Here is a 26,413-nt window from a genome sequence, read left to right as displayed (position 1 = left end):
TTAATGAAATCAGTCATCAGTACTGTAGAGTTGAACTGCAGCTTTTGAAAATAGGGCTCTTCAGGTCAGAGGACGAGTCGCGGGCGCCAGATTCCTGCTATTTATGAGACGTGTGCTTCTTTGTAAGACGGTAATTCCATTGATGGAGTGAGGATATATTTTTAGTTGTAGATTGAGTTCTTTTCTTTTTGCCCGGTGGTATCATTATCGCCCCTCCTGAGCGTGATTTCTCTGATGTCATGCTGACAGACAGCGGTGACCTTTTCCTTTTGTATTGACCCGGGGGCCGTTTGCTGAGCAAGCATGCTCTTGGACTTGCAGCTGTTCCTCACTTTCCACAGAGCTAACTGAGGACCCTGAAAGTTGTATGCTGTTGACCTGGATTTGAAACAATAAAAAAGGAGTTGATGGAAAAATGCTGTCTTTGCTTTGTTGGTCTGCCCGTTTCAACATAAATCGATCTCTGGAGGATGAATCTATGCTTCATTTTTTCAGCGGCACCAGGCTTATCCAGAGCCTTTCGGGCATCTTTTGCCTCTGCAACATTTTCCACTTACACCTCAGTGATCCTGATGTGCTTCCAGGCCAGATGACAGGTTTTCTCCAAGTATTACATCCTGATCAGATGCTGAACCACCTCAGCTGACTCCTGAGATGAAGAAACGGTGACACCATACATTTTCAGAGAAAAATAATTTGAAATTCGTTTGTGACATCGTTCTTTCAGAGCTCATGGTCATATGGTAAAATACTGGTGAATGGAAAGCTTTACCTTCTAGCTCCGGCCTTTGAAACTTCTGCATGACTGGTGACTGCTGGAAAACCGTCAGTGAAGTCGGGCAGGAGAACCTCGCTGGGAGCCGCTCCTGAAGGCAGACCTGGGAAGATAGCCATGTCTTGCTCTGTGGCGCTCGTGAAGAATTAACATGAGTCTGCTGGCCTGTGGACAACAGCCTTTATAATTTAGTCTTACATTTGTTTTGTAGACGTTATTTTATAACTAGGTATCAACTGGTTTAATATTTCCACATTAAAATATTTATGTCACCATGAAGGCATCTCTCAGTAAATTCCCATGATATGAAGTGGTACATGCAGATAAAATGCTAATAAAGTGACTGTTTAATTGCCATGATTAGACCCTGTGGAAGCGATCCGGGTCTGGCTGGCCTCCTGTGAGCTCACATGGACGGCAGATGAAGAGCAGGAATTTTTAAGCTGACCTTAAAACATCAAAGAGCTCCGCTGAAGCTCTCAAAGGACTGAGATCATATTCCAGCTTTTACATTTTTACATATGCTGTTTTGTTTCCCTGCTCTCAACATTTTCTGCCTCATTAAATATTGTTTCTAAGCTTGAGGTTATGCAACCCTCTGTTCTTCTGTTATTTTAACCCCTCAAGCTTGAGAGTTAACAGAGATAGAAAGCAGGTTTCCCTCCGCTGTGAAATCCTGATATATGATGCTCCGGCTGATGGGAGTGAGGACTGAAGACCCTCCCTCTGCCTCAGATTAAAAAGCATCAGTTTGATCCAGATCTCTTTGTTTTACCTCTGACTGCCAGAACAGGTGGGTTTCCTACACGTTAACTACTTCGACTGCTGTTTTCCTTCACGGCTTCGCACTCGGTGACTGAGAGCTCTCAGGGGTTCATTTGTGTGTTGTTGGGCTTTTTTTCATCAGGATGAGAATCGCTGGAGTTCTGATTGTGTTGTCTGCAGCTCTGTGCATCGCTCAGAGACAGAAAACAAGCTGGAGACCGGAGTGGGATTACAGGAATGAAGGCAAGTTTAACAGCTCAGTGTTATCAGCTCGACGTTACAGGGAGCTTTTTGAGAATCTGCTGCTTGTTATATTTTCCATAGAATTTTAAGCATAACCTGATCACACTTTGGAGCACAAGTAACCATTAAAATATAGAATATTAGTATTTAAAGGAAACTGAATTCAGATATTTATAGTTAAGCATCTGAAAATGTTTACAGTTTCAAATAAACTCTTTTTACATACAAATCTGGTCGTTGAGTTACTGTAATTTATGCATTTAGCCAAAAAGATTTGTTTCCTGTCTTTTTTAAAAGTCATTCTTTCAGCAGAGCTTTAGCTCATTTTACTTTTTTGTTTGTTTTTGTTTTTTTAATCTGACTAAATACATTTCAAATAAATAAATTTCAAATAAATAAATACATTTCTTATAAAACCCAAATGCTTAGAATAAATGTTACCAGAAGTGTTTTCAAATAATTATTCTTAGTTTTCCTCATTTAATGTTTGTCCTGGTAATACTGAGTGAATGTTAATTTATTTATCTGAAGGTTTACACATCAAGAGGCTTTCCTGTTTTCAGTTTTGAAGTAACCTGCTGGAAGTTGTAAATGAGCTATATTCAGCAGCTCAGGTGTTTTTCAACAGGATTTCAAGCATCTTTGTGATTCTGTGTGTTTTTAAGAAGAATCTCATCTACCTAACTAATGTTAAGGATTAGTTATCAAAAACCTTTCTATTCTGAAGAAGCAGTGACTCAGACCTTTTAAGAAAAAAGAAATTTGTAGCGCTGGAGCTCGTTCTCTGTTATTGTTGCTCAGATTCATTGGTTCTGTGAACTTAAAGTTTATATGTTATTTTAAAAAAAGAAGTGCTGTTGAAGAGAAAAGACCTTCGTCTGCTTCATTTTCAAACATGTTTTATAATCCCGGGAGAGCCGCGTCTCCACTAAAATCTACACCCATGGCAAGTTTTACACACCAGCCAGTTTATAGAGAAACTCATCCAAAGTCTATGAAAACTATTATTAGAAATTTTGGGAAGATATTCATTTAGTTATAGGTAAAATTCTGGGTTATGCTGTATCTAAGACTTGTACATTATTATACTTTGGTGTCATTACGGGAAATGTGATGAAAGAAGATAGATACATATTGAAAATTATGCTTGCTGCCTGTAAAAAGGCAATTACAAGAAAATGGAACAAGATAGACCCACCATCACAGGACGAATGGATCAAAATTATAGATGAAATACAAACCATGGAACAATTGACCTACAGAATAAGGACTCAGGACGATCAATACCATAAAAAGTGGGAGAAATGGACTGAGTACATAAACCCAACAGGATAAAGACCAACACATTGATAATGAGAAATGATCAAACTGTAGAAACAAAGAGATCCAACATGGGTTTTTTTGTTTGTTTGTTTTGTTTGTTTGTTTGTTTGTTTGTTATCCTACTTGTTGTATTTATCTTTTTGTTGTTGTTTTGTTTTGTTGTATAGTGTTTAAAGAAAAACAATAAAAAGAAAGTTTAAAAAAAAAGAAAACTATTATTAGTTGCAGCTCTGCACTGACTTCCCCGCCACTCTTCCCTCCCTTTTTTTTTACTTCTTTTACTTTTTTCTACAAGGTTACAATAATTCATGATACCTGTGTGAATGAAGTCATGTAGTACAGCACAGTTGTTGCTGATGTAATAAAGTTTGTTTTCCTGGCTTGCTCACCTGCAGCAGAGAGAGTGAACACCAGAGGATGTGCCAACCTCACGCTGGTTTTAGACAACTGGAAATACGCCATCATGACGCAGGTCAAAGATCTGCTGCTGCATGACCACAACACTGTGCTGCCCGACTATGGCAGGTGAGGTTTTCTAAGTCTCCTGCGGCACAGTTACATCAGTCTGGGTCTGCGGGCTTTGCGCGTCAGTCGAAATGTAAAGAATAACTGTAACATTAAAAGGTCAGCTTTAATTTTAGCAGGTTTACACAGATATAGAAAGTAGAAACGAAATGCAAATGTTCTTGTTTCTTTTCTTCTAAATGTGACCACAATTATGTTTTAAATTAACATTTGGTGTTCAGTATGATTTGAAAGTAGCGACTGAGGCCATGAACTCTTCAGGGCCTTTTTCTTACATGGACTAATGTACTTGGACACTGCTTTCCACAACCAAGAGGTGAAAGAGAAGAGACAAAAAAGAGGGCGCAGAGAAGAAATATAAAACTGAAACTGTTTGAGAGGAAAAAACACTTTAATTTCTTTGTGTTCTTTCAGGATCCAGCCTCTGTCAGAAGCTCTGGGAGATCTTTACAAAGAGTTCAACTCCCTGAAGGAGCGTCTCGCTGAGCTCACGACCAAGTTTGATGGAGTGGAGGCTTTCGTGGACGATGTGAGATTAGGGAGGAGCCCTGCACCACTCCGAGGTGAACCCCGACCCCTAGGGTCACTGCCAGGGGAGGCGGATGGTGCTGGAGGTCGGCCCAGTGGAAGGAGGAGCCGGGTCGTAATTCGGAGAATCAAGAAACCTGCCGGCTCACAGGACTGAGGATACAGCATCATACTGTTAATGCCGGGCTGAGACGGGGTTACATGTTTGTGTTATATTTTACCTCAATGTGTTTTCTGGTGCAGTTTCACTTTAAAGCTGTGCCAACACATTTATAACTTGGACTTGAGAAGAAGGGACTGTAAAATAAACTTAATTTACACCTTAACGCTTGAGTTAACACACATGTTAATATAACAGCAAAGAAAGCCCACACTGAGTCCACACGAATCTGCACAAAAAAGTCTCAGATGTTGGACCAAAAGCACAAAAGTAAGAACATAAATAAAGTGCCCTGTGTTGGCACTCTTTCTGTTTTGTTCAGTCCATAGTAATCAAAACATGCTGCTTCTTATAGCATCTAACTAATTTTTAATAAATGGAAAATTACTTTTTCCTCCAGAGGAGTTATACTCTTCTTCACCAGCAGATGTCTCCCCAACATCACAAATTGATTGAAAACTTGGTTTTCAATCAACTTTGATCTCGACATATTTGACGGAATACAAAATGGATTTAAACTTGTTGTGGTCAATAATAATAATAATAATAATGATAATAATAATAATAATGATGATAATGACATGGTTTTCTTATGTTCTTTCAAAATAAAAGCCCATTTGCTACAAGGCTTGAGGATTTCTAACAATCTTCAATTAGTCAGTATCGGTGGTGTCAAAATAAAAGCATGTTTCAGTTTTGATTCTTCTTTACTTAGTTTTATCGGTGCGCAGTATTGTTTGGATCACTTTTGTGTTTGTATGTGTGTGTTAATTGAGCCTAATAGCCTTAGTGCTACTTCACTTAACCCTTAACCAGGATTTTAATCAAGTTATCTACACATGCAGGAAGTTCACAGGTTCATTAAATAAAAGTTGTTATGAACAATACTTACCCATGGTTATTAATACCCATTCATCCATTCATTTTTTTAAAGTGACGTCAGTTACTATTAGTAGTAGTAGCAGCAGTAGCGGTTTTTGATATGGGCGGTTGCCCGGGGCGGCATCACGGGCATCGGCAAAAAAAAAATAAAAAATTGCTCGTACTCTTGCTGCCCCAACAGCATGCCAGCGCATATTGGGAATGTCACAGGCACCGATCGGTTTTCTATCGCCCATTTGCTGGGAGTAAGGGCGCCCTTCGTTTGCGAGGTGCGCCTGCTGCTTGCAGCTCAGGGAGGAGAGGGCGGGGTGGTGGGGGAGTCTCTGGCTGGCTGGAGCGGCATCTAATAACCAACTCGCAAAATAAAACAAAATAAAAACAAACCAACAGACACGAAAACACCAGACATTATAATACAGACTTATAATTTGCACCGATGTTTTTTCGAAATTCTATACCCGAAAAGTGAGCGCGAGAGCCCTCGGTGCGCCTGCTCGCTGCTGAGTAAACTTTATTGTCATCTCCCATACAGTCCAGTATATAGAGAGACGAGGCTCCAGTTACAGCAATGCAAGTAAACAAACAATATATATAGGAAGAGTAAGAAAATAAATATACACTTTAGGACCAGGGGTAAAGGGATCAATAACAATTTCAAATTTATAATTCACAGTTTGATGATTTAAAGTCTCACACATCAAAAGGGGAGGGAGACCTGCTGCTTCCAAATAGAGCACATTTCAATCACAATGCTGTAAACTAACTAAGCTGTAACTAAGGTGTAGGTCTGGGGCGCCAGAGGGAGTGTTCGTCCAGGGCGCCAAACAGGCTAGGACCGCCACTAAGCAGCAGCAGTATCCTTTAGTGAGAATAATGTGGATATATTACACATATTTGATGTGATTTTTGTCTTTTTCTTCAAAATAAACCTTGTGCTTTTGTCACAAAGTAGTTTTGTTTTTTTGTTTTTACTATAGAATGAAACATAATAAAGATAAATGTAATTCACAGTAATAATGTCAGAGGCTGGGTTTCTTTGTTTTGGTACTGAAAGTGAAACTTCCGATCATCACCTGAACGCGGCATAAGTTTCTTCTTTGCAGAAAGTCACACAGAAACGAAACTGAAAAGGTTGCTTTCCGGTTTAGGGACTCTCAAGATTTTATCTACATAAACAAGACGAAGAAATCTATAAAGACTGCATTATCTAACCAACTACTGACCTAAACGGATTTTTATAAAATCGGGTTATATTTTACAAATACAAACGTATATGTTAGATCAATAATGGGGAGATTGCGGGTAGGCTTGTGAGTCTGAACCTTTGGGGACGGTCCCTGTGTGTGGGCGGGTCCATCAGGAAGTTAAGTAAATGTTTGTCTGGCAGATTTTTAGTGTACGACTTGCGAAGCTAACATACAAACAGGTAAGCAAGCACATCATGAACTTTATGTATTTTTGTCTTTATTTAATAAATGTCACTTGGTTATTTCAGATCTTACGGTCATTCTTGTTCTTTTATAAAGTAATAACAAGCGTACTAGATTATTTTTATTGTATTCTTATTACCTTTAATGCCACAGTCGCTTCTCAGCCTGTTTTTGTGCATCTCTGGTACTTTATGGTAGTTTTTACTCCTTGTATTAGACTTTATCATGCTATTTTGTCAAAATATGATGCTGTCATTTGCTGTTCTACTTCATTTTATCATAAATTAATTGTTATCATATTCAGTTGTACCGCTGATAAGATGAGGCAACCTAATAGGGTGTTTATATGATTATAAAGGAAGTCATTGCAGAGTGTGTGCCATGATATGCTGTGTGCAGTATTTTTAAGGTATTTCTGCTCTTATGAAGAAGACCAGTTGCACTAATTTTGCCACTCCTTTATTAACTCTAATGCAACAACCTTGACCTGAATAGTAAGCCTCACAGGGATTAAAAGCTGTAACTGTGCCTGTATTTTTATATTTAAAGACAGTTCCCGCAGAGCAGGGGCTCACCTGAGAAAGGTGTCCCTACAGATGGAGGAGGGGGGAGGACACCCCCACTGTGCCAGGGGGCAGCAGGTGCAAACCAAGGTAGCTGAGGATTCTGCAACCAAAAGACCCCGGAAGACAAATACGGTAGAAATGCAGTCACAACAAACAGCTTTCAGGGGCCTGTTAGTGGTGTTTGAGCCGTCGTGAAATATATGAATTAATGTGTGTTCCAGGAACATGGAGCTGGAAACCCCGGCAGGAACAGTCGAGAGAAGGAGAGGAGAAGAAGGAGAAATCAAAGAAGAAAAAATGCTAAAGGAGAGGCAGATGTCAAAAGTGAAAACACACAGAAGGATCAGAATAAGGCTATGGAGACTGAAAGCAGCCAAACTCAGGACAGCAAGTCTTTAAAAACACAGCCCGAGGTTCCCCAGACTCAAGACAACCTGCAAAAAGGGGAACACAGCGGCGAACAACCACAGAAAGATCCTAAGATGGTGCAAGCTCAGACTCAAACAAGGAAGCTCAAAGGCTTAGAAAAATTCACACAGACTCGAGTTGTTACTCAGAAGAATCAGGAAACACAGACAGACTTTCCTGTGCCAAAACAAGACGAGGGAAAGGGTGAAAAAATTCAACCCGCCACAGAGAAAGCTGCTGAGGTGCAAGAAGATCAAAACAAGCACACACCTGGACCCAAGCTGCAAGGAGACAGCTCAGTTCAGACTCCATCAGAGCAAAATCCAGAAGGAGGAGCATCATCAGAGCCAACCAAGGAGCAAAGAAGCGAGAAGGAGTCAAAGCCTAAACAGGAGAATCCCTCTGCAGAAGGTTCAGGTGTTGCATCTCAAACTGAAGAAGGTGCCAAACAGAAGTCTTATGCCAAAGCTGTGGCTGGAGTGGGAGGGAGTGACAAACAGTCCACTGTGGCAGCCACTAACACGGCAGAAAAAACATGCCAAAGCACACGGTAAGACTGATTTTAACTGTTTATTTAAACTCTGGAGCTAAACTCACATTTGAACGTTTATCTTTTTCACTCACAGTGATCGAAGCCCAGTGAGACCTCCACCCGGAGTGCCTATGTTCACCTTTCACATCTACGCTGTGCTGGACAAAGCGTTTAGATTCAACCAAGAACACGACAGGCTTCAGCTTCAAAATGAACAAGGGTATTTCCCGCCCCTTGTAATAACACATTTTGTGTAAGTATCTATGATGTATTACATGTTGTATTTTTTATTGTTCTTTATGTTAGATTTTAGGACAGTAACATACACAAGAGGTTAATAGCAAAGCTCCTATGGTTCCACAGTTTTTTTCTGCTGCTTAGGATGATGGTGTGATTCTATTTTGTGTTTGGCCTTTTTACTTTATACATCAAAGTTCCTGTACTAACATAGATCCATAAAGAATTTCTTTCCTGGTTTGGTGTGGAAGGATTTCTGTGGTTTGATCAAACCCCCAATTAACCAATTTTTAAAAAAAATATACATTGGGGCATTTTAGCCTCTTTCTGTTTTTTTGACATGACAATGGAGGAAAGCTGTGTGGTAGGGCACGTAAAATCACAGAACGAGGTCAATGCATAGTGAGGTTCATAGTGGGCAGAGGTCACCAACTTTCTGCAGAGTTATTTGCTACAGACCTCCAAACTATGTGTGGCCTTTAGATTAGCTCCAGAACAGTGCGTAGAGAGCTTCACCAGCTGCACCCAAGCCTTACGTAACAAAACACAATGCAAAGCATCACATGCACTGATGAAGTGGGGAAAAATGAGATTGGCCCGGGAAGAGTCCGCAATCCAAACGCCTTTGGGCAGAGACTGCTAGGCCAGGCCTTCTTGTCCAACGTCACTGTCTGACTTCACAAATGCACTCCTGGAAGAATGGTCAAAAATTCCTATAAAAACTCCTAAACCTTGTGGAAAGCCTTCCCAGAAGAGTTCAAGCTGTTACAGCTGCAAAGGGTGGGCCGACATTAGGGCTGCTACGATTAGTCGACTAGTCACGATTATGTCGACTATCAAAATCGTCAACGACTGATTTAATAGTCGACGCGTCGTTTGAAGCTTTGTAAGATCCCAAAAGACGCAGGAATAAGTAGTAGGATTTAAGAGTGTAATAACGGACTGAAACAGAAGATGGCAGCACTGCATGTACAAGGATGCCAGCTGCCGTTAATTCCCGAAGAAGAAGAAGCTGTGTCCCAGAATTCATAGCGCGGCCCAGCTCAGTTTCCAACAATGGCGGCAGCTAGTTAGTTTTAATATTACTCTTATTATTCTTTCTGGGTCACAAAATAAACGTTTAACATATTTTCAGACGAGAATGTAGCTGTGTAAACCTCAAATATCTGCTCAGTTTATCAAGACACCACATATTTTCAAAAGCGCTCCGACGTTTTCGGAGACGTCTGTTAGCCACTAGCTCGATAGCTAGCCGGGGGCTAGGCTTATTAGAGCCGTGAGAACACCGGACTCCGGCAAATCGTTTTCAAACCCACCGCCGTCTTTCGCTACTCAGGTTAAACATATATAAGTCACTTAGATAACTTCAAAATGATATTGTTTGGCTTTTTTTTAGTATTTTATTGGTTCCTGAGTAAATCGGTTTGGCTGAGATTAAAGTTATAGTTTTTGCACAGCTGAATAAACGTCAAGCAGACAGCTGATTATCAGAAGTGTGAGATGCTCGAGAATTTACTCCGGTGTCCTGTTATATTTTAGATAGCAAGGAGTTTATTAAACTTCACCAAAACAATCTGCAAGTTTCATTAAAATTTAATAAAATATCATCTTGTCTTTATTTTTAGTTAGCCCTTACCTTAAACACTTAAAGCTGTAAGCTAATGATAGTTATATAAGAGCAGATGAATGCTGGTGCAGTAAGCTGTACGTTTTACGTCCAATGGATGCATGATCTAATCGCAAAAGTAATCGGTGACTAGTTGACTATCAAAATAATGGTTTGTGGCAGCCCTAGCCGACATCATTTTAAATCCTGTGGATTAACAATAGAATGCCAATCCAAGTACATATGTGAAGAAAGATGAGCAAATACTTATCAATGCAGTGTATTTGGAGAGTAGCTTGTGTAGATTGTCAAGCATTTGAATATAGCTGTTAATATATTTTATTTTATTATATTGTTTTTTCCTGCATTCCACCTGGATAAGTTCTTTTTTGCTCCAGAGGATTTTGTGTTTTTATCTAGATAGATAAAAATTTGGCATGAATATCCCTTTCACTCAAATCTTCAATATTTTATCTTTAGTGGACTAAAGCAGGAAGGTTATCTGGTGGAAGCACGCCTCTCTGTTGAAGAAAGCAGCTTGCGAAGAGGCAACCGGGTGACTTATTGGTATGGTGTAAAGCAACGAGTCAAAGAGATTTTAGGAACTGCCACAAGACATATTTGCATTCCTTCAGACCCAAGTATTAAGGGTAAGACAAACACTGAGCTTGAGACTGTTATTATGTTATTTGTCCAATTCTGTTTCCTGGATTTCCACATAAACTGATCCCAAACCTGCCTGTGTTTTATGCAGAGATGCATCTTTATGAAGGACTCATTAGCCGTTATGATGAAAAAGGTTTTTTGCACAAAATATTTGGCTGGAAGAACACAAAGGGTGTGGAGATTTCAAATGCCTGGCAGTCCTCAGCTACAACTCTGCTGAACAGAATCTTCCAGAAATGGACTCCGTCAGATAAACAGAGCACTGAGAGCTTGTGTCAAAATTTGAGGTATTTTATAGAGAGCCTTGGTTCTGCTCACACTAGGATGGCATACCCAGATTATTCACATCCTCCTCAGGTCAAGGTGTGTTCAGCGAAAAGAGAAAAAAAATCTGAATTATCTACAGTTGCTTCTATAAACCACCATTGATACATGATTTGATTTTCAGGTGTCAGAGCTGATTTCAGAGAACTTGCTCCAGATCTTAAAAGGAGAGCCGAAGGAGAAGCTCCCGAGCTCCTGCAGGGACACTAGTCCTCTCGTTCTGGGGCTTTCTGTTTTCATGGTTACCCAAAGTTGTAGCATTAACCTTGGAGTTAAAGGCTGGGCTGAGCTGTGTCTCCTGGTCTCACAGTCGGCACTGGACAACAAAAACCTGGAGGGGTTGCAGAGTTGTTTCACATTCACACAACAGTAGGTTTTAAGCTTTAAGACAAAACTAGAAATATCATAGCAGTAATGTCTAAAGTTGTCGCTAAGAATGTAGTTACTCATTAATGAAGAAAGTCTCTTTAGCATCCAGCAAATATAATTATCAGGAATTTAATTCTGTTTATTATTTATAAACATAGCTCTGACTTTATGTATGTTTTAATGCAGATTACATGCAGTTCACACTTGCAAACTTATGAGAAGTTAAGCAGTCATTGATTGAGGTGTTGACATTTGAGCTTGTATCCTCACATGGTTCGGTTTCCCCCCTCAGCACGGTGCTGGGTCTGATAAACCGCTGTGTCCAGTACATGGTGGCCGAGGTCGTCCTGCTCGTTCCTCTCCTCTTCAGACTCAGACAGCCTGGAGCTGATGCAATGAAACTGGGTCCCACTGTTGAAGAAGAGAACTGGTCTGGACTACAAGGCATCAATTTCAGTGGATTCAGAGAGAATGTCAAGTTCTACTCTGACAAAAGAAGGTGAATCTGTCTCAAACCCATCATAGCTTTCTTTATTTCTCTGAAGTGTCGATCAGATTTACTGAATTATTTCATTTTCCGTCCACAGGAGGATGCTCTCTCTGATCCAGGAGCACTTATCACTGGCTACAGAGATGCCTCTGCTCCTGGTGAGCTGGTTATCTCTGGTGGCATTTGAGGACCTTCCTGAGTTTTCAGACCTGACAGGAGTATCTGCAGAACAGCTGATCCAGAGTCTGTTGTACAGACTGAGAAAATGTGGTGAAAGACCAGATTTAAAGAAAGACGAAGAGAATTTAAAGGTGAAAAAACCAACTAACTAATATAAACTTGCAAAATGACCTTGTTCCATCTTTAATACAGTCTGTGATCACCTTTGTTCTTCCTACATGCAGCACGCTCAGAAGTGCTTTACCCACATCCTGCTGAAGGTAGACAGAGAGAAGGACAGGTAATGACACCTGAAATGTGCTTCATACATTCTGGTGTTGTGCTTTTTGTAACTTTAACTTTGTCTCTGCAGAATTATTGAAAGTGAAACCATCAAACATGCGTTCGCGAGCAGCATCGATGTTGCAAAGAACACGTGCCGCTTAGTGCAAATCGTCCCGTGGTACCAGGCCATCGTCCTGTCCTACCAGCTGGTGCTGAAGGTGGCAGCGATTTTGGAGGCTAAACTGAGAAAAGAGGTAAAACCCTACATGTTATATTTCCCATAATGCCTCAGTGTGGTCTGTTATCTTAAATTTGTTATCTTTGTTTTATGTCTTCTAGTCCAAAGAAGATGAGTTTGAGACCTTAAAGCAGCAGCTTCTGAAGGACTTGTTTGCAACGCAGGACCGAATCAGAGAGAAGAGAGACGAACTGCTTCCAAACCCGCTCCTGAAATCATCAGAATCACTCAGCTATCCAAAGGAAATCGAGGCATGTAGCAAGCACAGCTGATAAAATCAAACTGCGTTACTAATAATGATTTTTAAATGTATTTTTTGTTGGTCAATAATTGCACATTCTAAACACATAACTGAAATGTAAAAAAAGGGATCCTCGATAATGTAACTATAAACTCTTTGCACTTATTTAAATGTAATCTGGGCTGATATTAGTAATTTATTCTGATTAGATAATCAGAGTTACCCATCAGCCCTGCCTCTAACCACTCAGTTCACCTCGTTTAATGCCTGTGATGAATTATCAGATGTGGGACGCGCTGCTGAAGGTCGAGTGCTCTTCTGAGGAAGTTTCATCCCGCTGGAGGCAGAGCCTGGAAAAAGACCTGAGGAAGAGGGTGTCCAAGGTCAGGACCCGTGCACCGATCGGTGTCACACCAACATTACTGGTCTCGTTTCAGAAACACCTGAGCTCTATTCTTTCAGACTGGTGTCGGTTCAGCATGTAGATGTTTTCCCTCTGAACTCACCTGAGCTGTTTTAATTTACAGATAAGTGACGAGGACAAAGTCATGCTCTGCTGCCTCGAGTTGTCCCAGACTGCATTAAGTAAAAGCCATGAAGTCATACAGGCCTGTTTGGACGAGCTGTGTCGCTCTGCGATCAAGGCAATCTGCCAGGTACACTGAATTAATAAATGAGTCAGAGCACAGTTTCAATACTCGCTTTTAAAACCTTTAAAGAGCACTTCCAAAGTTATAGACTTTATTTTTCTTTATCAAACGCGTAGAGATTAAGATGCACTTTTAAGTGTTTTAAGTGAGGAAATGATCACCAGGGTCACAATGTAGAAAAGCAACCGTACTTTCACGTCCAGGTGACCCCTCGCTCTCTCCCACAGTCTGTGTCTCGAGCTTTGACTTGTCTTTTCCCTACATTACACTCAAAAACCTCAGAACAACAAATAATGTAACAGAGAGCTGGTTTAACAAATCAGTTGATAGTAGGGATGCAACGATACCAATTTTTTCAAACCGATACGATACCAATACTTGGATCTGAGTACTTGCCGATACAGAGTACAAAAACCGATACTTCAGAATAATAAATAAACACTTCTGTTTGGAATCAAATAAATACAAATTAGGTTTGCGAATAAAATAAACTTTTAAATTATTGCAGAGTGTCCATATTGTAAACAAACAAACAAAATAACAAAAGTATTCGGCATTGACGAACAAACTCCTCATCTGCCCGTGGATCATCACGCACACACTGCTTGTCTTTACCTCTTCAGAAAGTTTTGGCACCATTACCTCCCTGATGTATGGGCGGTTGGGAATTTCATATTGCAGCTCGAGTATGCTGAGAAGACGGTGCAATCCTATGTTTTCCACGGCCGGCATTGGCTGGTCATCCAGAGCGATAAAATGAGTCAGAGCCTCTGTTATTTTAACTGCCCGTGGATTTTCTCTTCACATTTTTCATCGCTTTTCCAAAACCTGAGTTAAAGTGGGCTGTTCCACACTGCTGACATTTTGTTTAGCCTAGCTACAGCAGCCTCCAGTTTCTCTTTTTTATCTGGAGCTGCCAGTCTCACTCGCCTAACCCTGTGCCTGTTTAGTGCGGGATGTCCCCCTAGTGGCCAATCTAAAAAACTACAACAGAAATGACAAGCCACCCTCTGACTAATGAAATAAGTTAGTATCGGTTCATGGTATCGGTTAACTTTTACGAGTATGAGTACACACACATTTTACAGTATCGGCCCCGATACCCGATACCAGTATCGGTATCGGTGCATCCCTAGTTGATAGATATGATTTTAAACGTAACTTTTTATTCTATGGTGCCGAGCTAGGTCAGTTAGCTTTTAGCAGGTCAAATGTAAGATTGAGCTTTTGTGTTTTTAATGATGATCTCTGAGCTACAAAACTGATTCATCTGAACGAGTTTTTGTGAGCTTCTCTCAGTTATTAGAGTTTTATATTTTAAATTCATTTTTATTTATTTTCAGACTGGTTTAGCTGGTTTCTTGTTCATTTTTATTGTTAGTTTATTACATATTAGTTTCACTATATAATATGATATATAATTTATACATTGTAACCGTAGTCAGGAAAAGATTTAAGGAGTTCGGAGCAGGAACTACACACCCAAACTTCACTCACAGTAGTGTAGACGTCCATGTCTGCACAGGCTCCTCAGACTAAGGGCCTGATTTACTGAGTACAAACCATTTAAGCTCAGTCACAGGGTTGTGTGTAAGAGAGAACATTAGAGATTTTTGCACCTGACTCTGCTGTTTATGCATTTCAGAGAGTTCCTCTATCAGGACACCAAAAATAGGGCGGGGAAATTTAAAACAAAGGTGAAAATTATTTGCTGACATTACTATTTACGACATGCAGTTTACTGCTAACGGCACCGATATTTAATGCTGAAAAAAGCATGTTTTTTGCACTTGATATTGCCTATAACATTGCCTGTGAGCTTTATTTGGAGATCGTGCACACACTGCATTTTGCCCCATTTAGGAAATCTGGCCATTGCTGTCTTTGCAAATGTGACCCTATTAAAAAAAGACTAAAACTTAAGATACATATTTTTTGTTTAAGTTAACTAAAAGGTTCACTTTTGGTTATAATAAACTTTTCTCTCTCAAAATTTGTAATTTTTCTCCAGTAAAATTCTTTTTATGTGAATGTAAAATGTCAGCTTTGAATAAATGTGTGGCGTTTGGACTTTAACACCACTCACTGGAAAAATTCTCCCATTCACATTAACGTCAGTATTGATAATGTATGCTACACTGTTGGGCTGCCACAAACGATTATTTTGATAGTCGACTAATCAGATCATCATCCATTGGATGTAAAACTACAGCTTATTGCACCAGCAGCATCTGCTCTTATATAACTATCATTAGCTTACAGCTTTAAGTGTTTAAGGTATGTGCTAACTAAAAATAAAGACAAGATGATAGTTTATTAAATTTTAATGAAATTTGCAGATTGTTTCGGTGAAGTTTAATAAACTCCTTGCTATCTAAAATATAACAGGACACAGGAGTAAATTCTCAAGCATCTCACACTTCTGATAATCAGCTGTCTGCTTGACGTTTATTCAGCTGTGTAAAAACTATCACTTTAATCTCAGCCAAACCGATTTACTCAGGAACAAATAAAATACAAAAAAAAAAAAGCCAAACAATAACAGTTTTAAGTTATCTAAGTGACTTATATATCATGTTTAACCTGAGTAGCGAAAGATGGCGGTGGGTTTGAAAACGATTAGCCGGGAGTCCGGTGTTCTCACGGCTCTAGTTAGCCTAGCCCCCGGCTAGCTATCGAGCTAGTGGCTAACAGACGTCTCCGAAAACGTCGGAGCGCTTTTGAAAATATGTGGTGTCTTGATAAACTGAGCAGATATTTGAGGTTTACACAGTTACATTCTCGCCTGAAAATATGTTAAACGTTTATTTTGTGACCCAGAAAGAATAATAAGAGTAATATTAAAACTAACTAGCTGCCGCCATTGTTGACAACTGCGCTATGAAGTCTGGGACACAGCTTCTTCTTCTTCAGGGTTTAACGGCAGCTGGCATCCTTGTACATGCAGTGCTGCCATCTTCTGTTTCAGTCCGTTATTACACTCTTAAATCCTACTACTTATTCCTGCGTCTTTTGGGATCTTACAAAGCTTCAAACGACGCATCGACTATTAAATCAGTCGTCGACGATTTTCATAGTCGACGTAATCGTGACTAGTCGACTAATCGTGGCAGCCCTACTACACTGTATGTAGCATACATTATAAAGTAGGAGAGTAAACATGTGTTCTGTTTTTAGAGAAGGAAGGAGGGAGACCTGATGCGAAGTCTGACCTCTAAGGTCAGATCAGCACTTCCTGCTGCTGTTGTGTCTGCTGTGGTGGTCGAGTCAGCTGCACGGTTCAGAGACAGCGTGGTGGTTCAGCTGCTCGACCCTCAGTCCGCCGTGAGCCATCTCCTGTTGAAGGGTACGTTTTTTATTTGCTCATTTACGTCTTCTTTAAATTTTTACTCGCTGCTGTTCGGGTTTCGTGATGGCTGCGGTGTTGCTGCTTTGGTCCAGGTGACTGGAAGGCGATCCAGGTGGACGACACCGCAGCGCAGGTGGTCCACAGCTGTGTGGAGGCCGTACACTCTCTGGTGGGGTCTCTGCTTCAAGGAGACGTGGCTCTGGGAGACCTGCAGACCTGCCTGAAACACCGGGAGCAGTTTAAAAAGCTTTTCCAGCAATGTGAGAACCATCAGAGTCTGCTATTCCTTCATTCTGTTTTTAATAATCTCACACATCCTGTCCTTTATATAAATGAGATATTCAGAAGATTTAAGTACAAGAGGGATGCAAAGTTAGTTAGAACACCCAAACTAATTTTCTCTGTTTGCCTCTTTAGCTCATGCTTGCAAACTGTCTTGATTAATATGAGCTGCATCGTGTTTTCCACAGACAAGACAAACGCTAAATCTGAGAAGGTTCCTGTCAGTGCAGACGAGGTTTTAGCTCAGAGAGAGAAAGATGTGAACACGTTCTTGCAGAGGAAACAGCAGATTGAAGCTCTCATAAAGATGATAGCAAAGGTTACAGAAAGCATCACAGGTGAGCTGAATGTCGTTCATTTCATCATTTTAAATATTTTTTGCTGTGTGGTGGTTTAATGGCTTCTCCACACTAACATGGTTCTTATGTAAATAGTTCCTGAGATGTTGGCCCTGGAGGAGCAGCACAGTGCAGATCTCCACGCTGTGAGCCTGAACAAACTGATGCTTGTTCAGCCCTTTGATGCTGAAGGCAAATTAAAGAGTGCCGGCTCTCCACGCGTCCTCTGGTACAAAACCAGTATGAATGTCTTGAAAATGGCCACAGAGATGCACAAACTGCGAGACAGCAACCTGATTCTGTCCTCGTGGGTCAAAGGAGCTGCATCTTTGGCAGCCAGAAGTCCCTTCCAAGCTCCGGTTTCAGTGAACCTAACACAGGTCTGCGACAACATCTGGAACCCCCTGCTCTCCGAGTTTGCTGACCTCGCCGTGAGCATTGCAGAAGCAAATATCACTTTTAGGCAGCTCGATCGGGTTTTGCTTGAGTCTGGGGACCAGGGTGATGGGAAAATCATAAAAACAGAGCTGGATCTGATGTTGGAGATGTTTTCTGAGGCAGGAGGGTCCAAACCTGAGGTCAACTGGATGAAGATGAGACTCGATCAGATCCAGAAGTATAGACAGCTCCACGAGGCGGCAGCTGCAGCCAGCGCCGTGCTGAAGGTCGCAGGAAAAATGGGGCTTTCTGGAAACTTCACTGAGATCGAAGCACTCAGTCAACTGGTAAAACTTTATGAATATTACTATGTTCTCAAAGTCTCGTTGACGCGGCAACCAAAACTGAAGACGTTTAATAGATTTGTGTAGGAGAAAAAATATACGCTACATTTTCTAGAATTTGTTTTTAACAGTTTCTAACGTTGTAACCTGGAGTTTCAGTCAGACATCAGCCTGGAGGGACTCAGCTTCGAGCCCTTACAGAGCCTGGACGTGTTTTTTGGCTCATTCTCCTGCTGAAAAAACAAATGTATTTCCCTCTGAGCTTGAACTAGATGAGACTGTGTGTCTCTGCAGGAACAGTGGCAGTAGCAAAACCCCCAGACATCATCACAGCTCCTCCTGCACACGTGCACATGTGCAGATGCCATTTGTTCACCTTCTCTGTGTCATGGCACTTTTCTTTTTCTTTTTTGTCTCAAGAAGGCGGGGCCTCACGTAGCACTTTCATCACACAGGCCTGCTGATACAGTCTCCTCCCAACAGCTTTTACTTATATCTATTTGCTGCTTGATCTTTGAAAAGCAGAGAGAACATTTCTGGACCTGCTGACCTTCGTGTATTAATGTAATTACTGTATTTAAGCTCACTGAGCAGATCTTGCCACAATGTGCATGTTTACAGTAGCTGAGTCGCGCTTCTTTATTTAACTTCTGCACAACTGAACCATCAAGGAGCAACTGCATGTGCTAAATGTGTGCAAAGCTCTCCTCACAGCTATCTTGACTCCTACTGTAAAACTAAATACTAAAAAAAGTGATATTTGTTGGATAAAACATAAGTTACACAGAAGCCCAAACATTTATATTGATATTAACTAAATAATGTTTCATTCTTTGACGATATTCGTACCTTTCACAGCAAGAGGACAGCTTTAAGCACAGGGCTCTGAGCTCTCTGAGTGACGACCTGTTTCGTGCCAGACAGCAACTCTCCAAGGTCACCAAGCAGCACACCGCCTGTCTGGAAGAGTTTCTAGCGAGCCAAACTCTTGTCTCCTGGGTCAAAGAGAACCTTAAAAGTAAGGTGATCTCATGAAAAACACAAAGCGTCCCCTTTTTTTGGTTATAAATAATCTTGTGGCCTTGCAGAAGATGCTTCCATCCTCACTTTGTTCTCCTGTCAACAGACATGAGCGATGTGAAGGTTTACGTGGATCTGGCTTCCATATCTGCTGGAGAGAACGACACAGAGATCGATCAGGTGGCCTGCTTCCATGATGCTGTGATGGGCTATGCCCCTCTGCTCTACTCCCTCTCCCCTCAAGCTGGCTTTAATGAATTCATGAGGTGTGCTCAGCAGGTGTGGGACGCCCAAAGTAGAGATGAGAAGCTCCCTGACAAACTGGTAAAAACTGGTGTTTACATCTTCTCTCTTATTTTTACGCCTACATCCTGGCTGATGTTGCAAAGCAGCTATAATAGTGTTTGGTTTGTTTTTCAGAGCGAGTCTACCCGCTTACTGAGCTGGCTAAAAGCACTGAAGGAGACTCACGGCTCTGTCGAGCAGTCCTCCCTCTCCTTGGCTTCCTCTATTAATGCTAATGGAGTTTATCACATAAAATGGTCTGATAAAAACACACAGAGGGTGAGTGCACAGTGTTCCTTTGACAAACAGAATACGGGGCTTACAAACTGAAGTGATTTTCAAATTCTTATTAGTCAGTTTTTTCCGATTCCTTTGCAGAGATGTCTTCAAAACATGGTGAAGGTCACAGTGAGAAGCAGCAGAGAGGAGAAGAGCTACAAGCTGGAGGATCTGCTCGAGCTACAAAACAAACTCATGCTCATGTCATCCAAAGGGGAGCACGGCAGAGAGCAAGTCAACAGGTTCACAGAGGTCAGCGGCTTTTAAACGGTTACATTATGACTCTTCTTAGCAAAGGAAACTCACTGGAAGGTTCTCAGCTTCTTTATTGTGTTTCATCTTATTTGTCAGACTCGTGTACCTGTTGTGTCTTCAAATTAAAGCTTTGACTCCACCATAGACCCTAAAAAAGCAGACCCTTTTAATGTACTCTTGGTTAGCATGACGATAAGTCATCATATCTGACACCATCACTAGTTTTTTGTGCAATAGATGCAGTTCTGTCCACTGACACTAGAAGCTAAGCTAAAGAGAGTTAAACGTTTTAGCTGTAGACCCGGTGTCTGTGGTTTAGGATAGTATTAACTGCAAAACCCTGCTGTCATGTCCTCGTAGGTTTTTGAGGGAGTTCAGAGACTGGGCACCATCCTTCTTCAGATGCAAACATCTGGGAACATGCTCTTCAGAGACTGGCACGCTGAGGTCGAGTGCTGCCAACAACAGCAGCAGCCATGCATCAGAGTCACCTTCTTGTCCCTGAAAGGTAAACAGATGACATACTACGGTGAGGTGACAGCGCAGCTGCAAAACCTCGCGCAGTCCATGGATACGTGCCAGAAGGAATGGCGTTCCTTCATCAGCAGCATGCGCTCCCGCTTTGGCTTGCTGAACCACTACACCTCGGAGCAGATGGTTTATTTGTGCCACTGGATACACAAAGTGTGTCAACGCCAGGCGTCTGTTCCTCAGCAGTTATGGCACTTACTGTTTCCCATAAAACCCAAGTGCACGCCAAATGATGTCAGACACGCCTACAGTAATGCAGCAAGAATGAGCTGGAACGCTGAGGAGTTAGAAGATGTTTCATCTGATGACGACGACATGTATTACGAACCTTCAAAAGATGTGATGCCAGCGCAACAGGCTGAAGTGGACATGAAAGAGGCTTCCGACTTGATGGAGTTTTCTTCGGATGATGAAGAAGATGAAGAGGACAGTCTTGAGAATCTCTGGCAGCAATTCAAAAAAGACATGAGTCTTTACCTGAGTGAGTCGCTGGATATCTTGACACTAGCCGAAGTCCTCTCATGCCTCTCTGAGATGAACCAGCAGCACACGATCAGAAACCTTCTGTCAGTTCTCCAGGAAGGAAAGCCCAATCTCGTTCTGTGCCCCATTGGAGAGGTTTTTACCACCACCCTCTCTTTGTACATGGAGAGTCCAGAGCAGCCTCTGCCGTCTGTTGATGAGGTTCTAGTCTGCAGAGAGGAAACCACAGAAGAGGAGGTGGAGATCTTTCTGCGCCGTGCTCTGAGTCAAGGCTCCAGACAAAACTGCCAGAAGATATACTCTCTGGTGAATCCAGGGCTGCTGGGATATGATGTCAGTGTAGCTTTAGGGGAGATCTTCGACAGTCTTGAGAGAAGTGCCGGCCCGCATTATCGTCTGGTCATAGTGAGTCCGGTTGTGCACCAGCACAGATACGTGCCCTCTTTCTTCAGCAATGATAAAGTGCAGGCTGGTGTGGGTATAACAGCGGAGAATGCCAGGAAATATCTACATCACCACTTCACAGAAAACACGCTTCAGCAAAACCCCGTCACACTGGTTTCTCCAGACAAGCTCTCAGTCTGGATCGTGTCATCTGAGCGCCCTGCAGTCGGTAAGGACGACCCCTCCTTGCATTAAAATCCGTTTAAAATGCAGTTCAGTTACAATATTTAAATGTTGGCATCTTTTCTTTTCTTAGGGAAATCACTTTACATTGATCGTTTGTTTGAGAAGTTCCAGCAGATATCTCCCAGAGCAAAACATATCAGCCTCAAGCTGATTGAGCCAAGCGTTGACATAGACTCACTGATTAGGAGTCTGTCAGAGAAACTGGAGCCTTTGAGAGAGCAGGATCCCGTCATTCTGCACATTGACACTGCTGGAGTAAGTATGCAAGCATTTACAGCTGCAGGCCATTTGTTCTGCTGCTGCTTGTGCTTGACTTTGACGGTCTGTCTTGTTTTTTCACTTTGGACACCTCTCAGGTTCGTTCAGGTTTGGAGGAGCTCTTGTTCCACCTGTTAGTTCTGGGTTGTTTGAACGACAGCCATGGCATGCTGTGGAGAAGAAATGTGGCTCACTTAATCACAGTTGAGGTCCTGAAAACATATGCGTTCCCCCCAAATCAACAACAAGAGGTAATGAGCTTTTTAGACCCTCATTGAATAGAACTTCAGAACTCGTCACATTTCATGTGTCTTTAAGAAAAACTCATCTTTTTAACTAGATTTGTTTTTATAAATGGATTTAACTTTGAATGCTAAAATATTTTAGATGGTAAACAACTCAAACAAAACCATCATGTGTAAATGATATTGATATTGCCTTTAAGAGGGTTGTTTAGACTTTTATATAGCTGGATGCTTTGCAACCGGAGGAGTCGCAACAGTAATGTGGTAGTGTAACAAATTACTTTCCCTACCAAGTAATTAAGTATTATATTGCTTTATAATTAAAGTAACAAGTAATGTGCAATACATTTTTTGAGTAACTAATCCAACATTGTCTTTGAGTCCAGTATATTTTAATTCAGTGCCCTAAATCTGCAAGCTTATTATATCTGTAAACTTTTAAAAGGTTCAAATAAATCTTTTGCCAATTTGTGAACATTTTGTGAATCTCCTGTTGATTTAATTTTTTCTTTAATGTTTGATTTTTTCATGCAGACGAAGCTTGGACTTCTTGATGTTTTGCCCACCATTCGTTGTAGGCCTCCAAGAGAGGTGATGCAGTTATTGGCCAATCGAAGGTCATTAAGAGACCATCCACTGATGGATGGTCAGGAGTTTTGCAGTGAGGGAATTCAAAGACCCTATCAGTACTTAAGGCGTTACAAGGCGAAACAGGATCTGGATCATTTTAACTACCAGGAGGGTTCCAGAATGGGGGATCCCAGTGACTGTCTCAATCTCTTCCTGTCCTACTGTGGGATGCAAGATCCATCCTGGGGTGAGCTGAAGAACTTCTCCTGGTTCCTCAATGTGCAGCTGAAAGACTGTGAGAACTCAGTTTTCTGCGATCGAGAATTTCTTGCTGACCAGCTTCCTGGTTTCAAAGGGTTCATCGTAAAGTTCATGATTCTAATGGCAAGAGATTTTGCCTCACCATCTCTGGACATGTCCGATGAAAGTCCCATGCCACTCATGGAGAACAGTCAGGAAGAGGAACTTCTGGCCCGTCTGACAATTCGTAAGCGCTGGGAAAATGAGTCTCATCCATACATTTTCTTCAATGCGGACCACATGTCAATGTCTTTCCTTGGCTTTAACGTACAAAGATGTTGGCAAAACACACTCAATGCAGTTGATCCTCGCAGCAATGCAGTCCTCATACCCGATGTGATGTCACAAGAGCTTTTTCAAGGTTTGCAGCGGCAGAGGATATCTCTCACTGAGGACTTTGATCAGTTACCCCGGGCAGACAAAATCAAAAGGATTTCTTGCGTTGTTGGAGCAAAGAAAGGAATTGCAGACAAGCGATTTGATCCAGACCCTACCTATGAGCTCACTGCTGACAATGTGATGAAGATGTTGGCCATACATATGAGATTCCGATGTGAAATTCCTGTGGTCATCATGGGTGAGACTGGCTGTGGAAAAACCAGATTGGTTCGTTTCCTTTGTACTCTACAAAGGGAGGGAAGATCAGTCGAGAACATGGTACTTGTTAAGGTGCATGGTGGAACCACTGCAGAAATGATCTACAGGAAGGTGAAGGAGGCCGAGGCACTTGCTCACCAGAACCGTGTGAAGCACAATCTAGACACCATTTTATTCTTTGATGAAGCCAACACCACAGAGGCCATTTTTGCCATCAAGGAAATCCTGTGTGACCGAACAGTGAGAGGACAACCTTTGAAAGCTGACAGTGGTTTAAAAGTAATAGCTGCCTGCAATCCTTACAGGAAGCACTCACGTGAAATGGTGAAACGCTTGGAACGTGCTGGATTGGGATACCGAGTGAAGGCTGATGAAACAGAAGACCGCCTTGGCAAAGTCCCTCTAAGGCAGCTGGTCTACAGAGTTCACCCTCTGCCTCCTAGCATGGCTTCTTTGGTGTGGGATTTTGGTCAGCTGAGTGATTCAACTGAGCTTTCCTATATCCAACAGATTGTCCAGAAGAAAGTTGCTGACCATCATTTGCCACTATCATGCAAGAGCATCATTTCAAATGTGTTAGCAGCCTCCCAGAAATACATGAGAAGTCGTAAAAACGAGTGCAGCTTTGTGAGTCTCAGAGATGTGGAGAGGTCCATGAAAGTGCTAATTTGGTTTTACCAGCACAGCAATGTCCTTCTCAGCAACTGCGCCCGTCTCAGTGAGGATGATAAAACACTAAAGTGCCTGATTCTTGCAGTTGGAGTCTGCTACTACCCATCTCTGGTGACCAAAGAGAAGTACCTGGATAACATTTGCGGGTACTTCCCGGATTGTTACCGCTCTTCAGATGCACTGCAGACAGAGATTTCTTCCTGTCAAGACTTCTTCCTTCAGAACATACAAACCAGGGAGACTATAGCCAAAAATGTTGCACTTAAAGAGAATGTGTTTCTCATGGTGGTTTGTGTTGAGCTCAGGATCCCACTCTTTCTGGTTGGCAAGCCAGGCAGCTCCAAGTCACTTGCAAAAACTGTGGTTGCTGATGCCATGCAGGGACAGAATTCCCACTGCGAGCTATTCAAGAATCTCAAGCAAGTTCATATGGTCTCCTTCCAGTGCAGCCCTCACTCAAGTCCAGAGGGCATCATAGGAACATTCAGGAACTGTGCTCGCTTCCAGAAGGATAAAAACATGGACGAGTATGTGTCAGTGGTAGTGCTTGATGAGATAGGACTAGCAGAAGATTCTCCTCAGATGCCATTGAAAACCCTTCATCCTCTCTTGGAGGATGGTTGCATCGACAATGACAAGCCAGATCCACACATGAAGGTCGGCTTTGTTGGCATCTCCAACTGGGCTCTGGATCCAGCCAAGATGAACAGAGGGATATTTGTTTCCAGATGGGATCCAAGTGAGGATGAACTTGTTGAAACTGCCAAAGGCATTTGTTCATCCTCCAACCCAATTCTCCTGAAAATCAAACACCTCTTCCCAGCTTTGGCAAAGGCCTTTCTGAGCATCTGTAAGGAGACCTCCAAGAATCAGTTCTTTGGCCTGAGGGATTATTACAGCCTTGTCAAAATGCTCTTTGCTGCAGTCAAAACTACACAGCATGAGCCGGATGGTGAGCAGATGGTAGAGGCCATCTTACGTAACTTCAGTGGACAGCCAGAAGGTTTTGACCCTGTCATATTTTTCCAAGAGATTCTCCAAGACCTTAAAGAAATTCCAAGACCAAGCACCCTGCAAATGGTGAAAAAGAATCTTGATCATGGCACCACTGAGGAGAGCCGGTACCTCCTTTTACTGACCATCAACAATGCAGCTCTCCATATCCTTCAGCAACAAGTGTTTGCCAAAGGAGACTATCCACAGCCAGAAATCATTTTTGGTTCAGGATTCCCAAAGGACCAGGAATATGCCCAAATCTGCCGTAATGTGAACCGAGTGAAAACATGCATGGAGACTGGACGTACTGTCATCCTCCTCAACATGCAGAATCTCTATGAAAGCCTCTACGATGCCTTGAACCAGTACTATGTTTACCTCAGTAAGCAGCAGTACGTTGATCTGGGTCTTGGCTCCCATAGGGTCAAATGTCGTGTTCATACAAACTTCAGACTGGTGGTAGTGGAGGACCAGAAGAAGGTGTATGAGCACTTTCCAGTGCCCCTTATCAACAGGCTGGAAAAACACAGAGTGGATAGGAGCACCGATCTAGAGCCGTGGCAGCACACAGTTCTTGACAAACTGAGAGAGTGGGTGAAGGAGTTCTCCGGCGAGGCGTCAGATTTCAAACAATCTGACATTTTTATTGGCTTCCATGGTGATGCCTGTGCCAGCGCTCTGTTGCAAGCCCTGGAAAAGAGAGCACTAAGAGTGGAAGACACTCAAGAAGCACAAGGCACTCAAGAAGGACCGCAGCAACAGGGAGAACGAAACAAAACACTTGAGACAAGCACGCAGAAAGATGTAATTCAGCTGGAAGATGATCAGGTGGGTGATGCAATGGAAACAGATCAAGTAACTGAGACATGTGAAAAGAATGATGATGAATCCATTGAGGTATGTAATGAAAACAAAGTGATGCCAGAAAGTGAAGCGATGATGGACGCAGAAAGTGATTTTGAATCTGCAAGACAAAATGAGGAGGATGAAGTCTTGGATTTAGCCAAAGGTCTCTTGTTAAACTGTGCCACTCCTGATGCCGTGGTGAGGCTCAAGTATTCAGATTTAGCAAAGCAAGAAATAGACAAACTCCAGAGATTGTACTTCCAGCAACAGCATCACCACTCACTTCGGGATTTTCTGGAAGATTGCTTGAAGGTGTATCAGGACTCCAGCAAGTTTCTGGAGGTAAGGCGCAA

At 42.0% G+C, this 26,413-nt stretch overlaps 2 protein-coding genes across 2 annotated transcripts in view; both read left to right on the top strand.

The window, feature by feature from the left end:
* Positions 1-534: 534 nt before the first annotated feature.
* Positions 535-5,689, top strand: LOC146512194 (uncharacterized). Its single transcript, XM_085170539.1, has 3 exons — positions 535-1,783; positions 3,502-3,631; positions 4,046-5,689. Exons 1-3 carry the CDS (start codon positions 1,684-1,686, stop codon positions 4,314-4,316), a joined length of 501 nt encoding a protein of 166 aa, XP_085026665.1. The 5' UTR covers positions 535-1,683; the 3' UTR covers positions 4,317-5,689.
* Positions 5,690-6,520: 831 nt separating this feature from the next.
* The window catches only part of rnf213b (ring finger protein 213b), a 40,732-nt gene continuing 20,839 nt past the window's right edge, over positions 6,521-26,413 (top strand). The window contains exons 1-26 of the mRNA XM_085170457.1: positions 6,521-6,627; positions 7,181-7,329; positions 7,419-8,155; positions 8,232-8,390; positions 10,461-10,630; positions 10,735-11,009; positions 11,095-11,339; positions 11,632-11,838; positions 11,927-12,140; positions 12,234-12,289; positions 12,362-12,527; positions 12,613-12,762; positions 13,037-13,135; positions 13,280-13,408; positions 16,580-16,748; positions 16,844-17,011; positions 17,222-17,371; positions 17,468-18,096; positions 18,952-19,111; positions 19,220-19,437; positions 19,534-19,677; positions 19,777-19,929; positions 20,293-21,559; positions 21,647-21,831; positions 21,933-22,085; positions 22,614-26,402. Coding sequence (XP_085026583.1) covers positions 7,228-7,329; positions 7,419-8,155; positions 8,232-8,390; positions 10,461-10,630; positions 10,735-11,009; positions 11,095-11,339; positions 11,632-11,838; positions 11,927-12,140; positions 12,234-12,289; positions 12,362-12,527; positions 12,613-12,762; positions 13,037-13,135; positions 13,280-13,408; positions 16,580-16,748; positions 16,844-17,011; positions 17,222-17,371; positions 17,468-18,096; positions 18,952-19,111; positions 19,220-19,437; positions 19,534-19,677; positions 19,777-19,929; positions 20,293-21,559; positions 21,647-21,831; positions 21,933-22,085; positions 22,614-26,402 — 9,894 coding nt within the window. The 5' untranslated portion in view covers positions 6,521-6,627; positions 7,181-7,227. The remainder of the gene's footprint in view (positions 6,628-7,180; positions 7,330-7,418; positions 8,156-8,231; positions 8,391-10,460; positions 10,631-10,734; positions 11,010-11,094; positions 11,340-11,631; positions 11,839-11,926; positions 12,141-12,233; positions 12,290-12,361; positions 12,528-12,612; positions 12,763-13,036; positions 13,136-13,279; positions 13,409-16,579; positions 16,749-16,843; positions 17,012-17,221; positions 17,372-17,467; positions 18,097-18,951; positions 19,112-19,219; positions 19,438-19,533; positions 19,678-19,776; positions 19,930-20,292; positions 21,560-21,646; positions 21,832-21,932; positions 22,086-22,613; positions 26,403-26,413) is intronic.

Source organism: Neolamprologus multifasciatus, chromosome 8 (genome assembly GCF_963576455.1).
Source record: "Neolamprologus multifasciatus chromosome 8, fNeoMul1.2, whole genome shotgun sequence".
NCBI lineage: Eukaryota > Metazoa > Chordata > Actinopteri > Cichliformes > Cichlidae > Neolamprologus > Neolamprologus multifasciatus.
The sequence above is the reverse complement of the archived record's forward strand: the minus strand, read 5'-3'. Positions and strand labels throughout refer to the sequence as shown.